Below are 5,279 nucleotides of genomic sequence, written 5' to 3'. Positions count from 1 at the left end.
CAGCTCCCTCCCCACAGCGGCACCTGCCGTGAATGCTCAGACTAATTAGCATGGCCACAAATGACAGCAAATAGTTTTTTGTAATAAGTTGTTTCCTCACCATTGGCACACTGAGCAGCGTGTACACTGTTCTGATAAACAGTGCTAAGACCTTCCTCCTGGCTCTGATTGGTTGTTTCTGGATGAGCAGAATGTTTCTGCAAATGAGAGTAGGGACACAAAGAGACCGAAGAGCTTGATCTTTTCACAGATTTGTCTAATACTATCACCACACAGATCAGTTTGTAAAAAACACTCTACAGGTCACTAGGTCAGTGCAGCTGTGTTCTGTGGTAATTCCCAATAAAATGGCTCACTTAGTGCTCCAGCCTAGTCTAAGTGCATTACTGAAGCAATATAATAGAAAAAGAATCATAAATTGGAGACGAGACTGAGCCAAGCCTTCTTTCCCAATATCAGTGTTTGACCTCACAAATGTGCTTCTAAAAAATAAAAAAATCCTCTTAATGACATTTAATGTGTAGAGTTCAGAGAGCAGATATATTCATTTTCTGTTCAGTGGATGTCATCATGAAAAAAGACAAAGATTCATTATAAAGAACTCCCATCTGACACAGGCATAAATAAATAAAACTTTATTTTTGGAAAAGGATATGTACAGCATGAAGAATAATAATGCATTCTGTTTTGATTTATATAATCAGATGATTTCAACCTAAATGCATCAAGGCACAGAGACAGTTTGTGCGAACAGTCTGCTGATACGAGTCATTTAATACTTCTCTGCTGCCTTGACTGGACATGTAAACTTTTTCATTAGAAACACCAATGCTAGTTGACCAGCATCACACAAAGATTGTTTGCAATAATGACCAAATCCATCTGTTTGACAGCAGATGAGTTATTGCTGAGTGATCCTTCAAGTTTCCAGAAGGGATCCACCCACAGGAAAACATGGAATTTTCCTGAGCTGGAAACTAACTTCAAGTCTGAAGATGGACATTTTGTCCGTTGGAAGACATACTGCTGAGATGTTTTTGATTATGGTACAAATTGATACTATTGAAAAAGGAATATGCAGATACTGTCATGGATTTTCAGTAAGAGGTGATTAAAACAAAAAACTGTCTCAGTTGGTTCAAAATGAACACAAAAGTAAAAACATTTCCAGACAGTGAATCAAAAACACAGATATTATCCTTTAGCTTTCTGTTTTAATTAGCCATGAATCAGTTCAACACAGAAAAATCCCTCAACAAGAAGCAATTATGCTTCCAGTCATTTGAAAATGAAGTCCACGGACCGTAGCGTTGGTGTTGAACCAACTCTTCAGGACTCTCCAGAACTTTCCATTTAACAGGCATTTAGAGTTCAATTGTATTGAGGTGGGTGAGAGCTCCTCCATGTCTGACTGGGACAATCACATGTCCATCTTCCCCTGCTTCTTAAAAAGCTTCATGAGCTGGTAAAACCTGTGAGCAATCTGAAAAATATCAAACAGTAAATAACTGCAAACCTTCAATAAAACCCTGAAGACTGAAGACTTGCTCACCTGGCCTGATGGCTTGTTTAGTTTCTCAGACAGTGTGGAGAACGTTTCCCGTGAAGCTCCTTTGGTCTTCAGGAACATCAGAATGGCTCGATCTTCATCTCTGAGGAGAGGATGAGCAAAAAAGACTGAGCATCCTTTCACCACGGAACTTTAAACTTTCCTACTTGCTCTGTTTGACCAACAGTACTACATACTGCTTAAAGGTCAAAGTGTTTCACACTGACATTTAAGTTCACTGGAACATTTGAATGAAGCAGTGAAGGAACAATAGAAACAGAAAATAAACTTTGGAAAACTAGCAAATATGCAAATAATATTTGTTTATAGAGGTTTTATTTAGTCAATATATAAATGTTTATGTTTTAATTTGGCTAAAAATAAAATTTGGCTAAAAACAAGACATGTTCGCATGAATCTGTGTGCAAAAGTAAAAGCATTTATGTTCTTCCTAAACACCAGTTTGTTTTTAGTCAACTCAATTAAATCCAGTCATTTAAAATGTATCAAATGTAGCTGATTGAAATTTGGTTTATATGCAGTTAAACCTAAGAAGTCAAACCTAAGATGTCATACCACAGTCATGTCATTAATGACATGACTGTGGTATGACTGAGTGGACTGAAGTCATGTGAGAAGTGTTTTTATTTCCACGTGACTTCAGTGACTCATGCTACTGACCTGGTCCATGCCATCACCACCTCGCCCTTTTTCCTGATGATGTTCTTGGCAGACAGGCTGCTTGGGGACAGAGCTGCTTGGGAAAGTTTCAACTCCTCGTCACTCTTCCTGGATGGAGAAACCAGCAGACTCTTGTCCTCCTTTTTACATCTTTTGGCTTTCAGCTTTTCCTGCCGTCTTTTCCGTTTCCGGAGCTGTTCACAGTTCCTGGAGGTTTTCTCTGATGAGCTGCTTGTGTCAATGGTGAGACTCTTTTCTGACTCGGATACAGTGGTCTCCTCTCTGCCCAAGTCATAGAACAGTGTCTTTGATGCTGTAGTGTTTGGGCTTAAAGTGGCTCTGGGGGGACTGGTTTGCTTCTGGGGCTGGAATGGGAATGATTTGGGTGGAGTTGCCTCTATTTGGAGCTGTGTTCTACTGGGATCTGAGACTGATGAACTGTGGGAAGTAGGTGAGCTGGTGTTTGAACTGGGATCTGATGGATCCGTTTCAGGAGTGGTTTTCCTAGACTGGGTAAAAGTGTCTTGTCTTGGGTTGGATGGATTGGTTCCTGGAGTCTGTCTCTGTTCATGGGTGTGTGATCCAGAGTTTGGGTTTCCAGTGACGGAGAACTTGTTCTCTGTCTGACCAGTGACCTTCAGACATTCCTGTGCATCATATTCTTCATGTTGCTGATTTTTTTCTATCAGTGTCTGGCTCAACGGCTCTCCAGCAATTGGTGTGCCTTCTGCAGCCACATTCATCTGTCGAATCTTTACGATGAAGTGATCATTGGACTTCTCCATCACCAGCGCCTGCATAGGAACGTCAGGCTTGAAGAACAGAGTGCTGCCAGGCGTTTGGGAGGCGGTGCTGTCTCTGGAGCTGCAGCTGGAGTTGTCCAGGGCCAGGTGGATGTCCTGCTCTGTAGCATCTTCCCCATCCAGCAGAGCATCCTCACTTATGTGTGCGCTGATAACGCTGTCTGGGGTGGACACCACATGGATCCCAACGCCTGCTGGCTGGAGGAAGCTGAGGTGGCTGTCAGATTTAAGAGGAGATGGAATCGTCAGGGAAACAGCCAGATCTTCAGCTAGAATGGAATATTTCTCTGCTGTCAAGCTGCCCTGCAGCAGCGCTCTGTTTCCAGACGGAACCTCCAGGAGGCAACTTTCATCGAATAAGGCTGGGTGGAGGGGGATGGGGGTTTTGGTGCGTGGGGATGACCTCCGTCTGGGTGAAATGCTGGACCAGGTAGCAATGAGTCTGGCTGAAGTATCGGACTTGGATGGTGAGAGGAACTTTGATGGTGTGGCAAAATTGAGAAATTTCTCTCCATCCTTCCTTGGGGTCCCAACAGCCCAGGGAGTGTTGTCTCCACACATCCCTGTGCTTTCTAACAAGTCTGATCCTTGGAGAAGACACTTGAATATTTCTCCCATCTGAGAGTCTCTGACCAAATTGAATGTCAAGCTGGACGCTTGTTGCTCGGTAAGCAGCTCAAAGTCTGTTCTATCAATCAAGGAGCCATTCTGAGGGATCACCATCTTAGTTTTGTCTGGAGACGAGGCAGCGTTGCTGTCGGACAGGAAGTTGATCATAGTTTGTGTGTTTACACGATCTGGAGGATGTACATGAGAGGCGCCATCTTTTTCTGTGTATGACATACGGATGTCTTTACCTTTGCTGCCTAGTCCGGTTCTGTAAGGGACCACTGCACATGACTTGGTCCGTCTCAGGCTGGAGTTAGGGGGGTGGGCCTTGTTCTGTTTACACAGCGGCATCTTCACTGGAGCCTGCTGAGGCCCAATCACCTGTCCACCGGGCCTCTTGTCTTCAGTGGGAGTCTGGACGGCTTGGCAGAGGCTCTTCAGTGTTGTCTGGATGTCCATGAACAAGTAGTCCACTTGGACATCTACAAAGTCCCACAGCTTTTGCTTTAGATTGACTGCTTGCTGTTCAAAAATGCGTTTCACTATGCCATTATTAAGCACTTTGCTAAACACAGATGCAATTACTTTCCTCAGCTTGGACTTCAGCTCCTCGGCATCGCTGCATATCTGGCCAAAGTGAGCACCGTCCACAAACTCTAAAAAAGACTTCTGGAAATTGTCCATCACACCACAAAAGCTTTTTTTAGGAAAGGTTTTATGAAGCTTCATGTATTTTTTACGCATCTCCATGCGAACCATCTTGAATGTCTCCATTATTTCCTCTACAGTCAAAAAAGATGCTTTGCTTGCTGATGGGCAGACAGTTTTAAAACGACTCCTGGGACTTTGCGTTGAGACAGCAGCTGAATCAAGAGGTTCTTTAGAAGCAACCCACCGTTCTTCAGGTTTTCTTCTTGAAGAAGACTGGAGGCTGGGTTTATTCCTGACTGGTTCCGTTAACTTTGCCCTCTTGGTGGCAGGAACAGGAGAACTAGAAGTAGCCTCATCACTCTCGCTTAAAATTTCCCCTTCTTCCAGTTCGGTGTCAAAAGGGCTTGAAATCTGCTCAGACTCCATGTTCACCACATCCTGTGCTCCTTGGTTAGCAGGAGAACCTGGATATTTGTTTTCCTTATTAACGTCCAACTTCATCAAGTTGGTCTCAGCAGTAGAGGTAGAAAAATCTGGACAGAAAAGTAAAGGAACTGTCAGTACATATTCAAAGTCAATATTCAAGACATTCAAGACTAAGTGAAGAGATTCAGGAACACCAGAGCCTTTGTACAAATCAATACATTTGTGGCAATCAGTGGCAGGTTATGGTGCAACAAAGTCAATATAATTTTCAGGTATTTTACACATGTTGAGGGATGAATCGTCTCTAAATTCAACTCAACGAAGTCCAGAGAGACCAAGACCATAATTCTGTTCAGTTTACTACATAAATCAATGTGAGAGAACTAAAGACGACAATACAACAGGTCAGTGTCAGCACAAAGACACAGAGGGTTTTAACTCTCTGGGTTAACAGATAGTGCTGGACCCTGAATCCAAGTCTTTAGTGACAAGTCCACTATAGTAAAACAGCTGGCAACCAGCTGACGGACTCACTGATTTTTTTCTCAAAGCTACATCAC

The 5,279-nt window shown here is 43.1% G+C and overlaps 1 protein-coding gene across 1 annotated transcript; it reads right to left on the bottom strand.

The window, feature by feature from the left end:
* Positions 1-620: 620 nt before the first annotated feature.
* On the bottom strand, positions 621-4,959 carry LOC103132901 (CASP8-associated protein 2-like; the record flags this gene model as incomplete). The annotated part of the gene is made up of 3 exons (XM_007544670.2): positions 621-1,483; positions 1,553-1,652; positions 2,231-4,959. Coding segments are annotated over 3 exons (2,892 nt in total), but the record flags the coding sequence as incomplete, so codon positions are not given.
* Positions 4,960-5,279: the final 320 nt, after the last annotated feature.

This window comes from Poecilia formosa, unplaced genomic scaffold, assembly GCF_000485575.1.
Source record: "Poecilia formosa unplaced genomic scaffold, Poecilia_formosa-5.1.2 Scaffold1491, whole genome shotgun sequence".
Classification (NCBI taxonomy): domain Eukaryota; kingdom Metazoa; phylum Chordata; class Actinopteri; order Cyprinodontiformes; family Poeciliidae; genus Poecilia; species Poecilia formosa.
The sequence above is the reverse complement of the archived record's forward strand: the minus strand, read 5'-3'. Positions and strand labels throughout refer to the sequence as shown.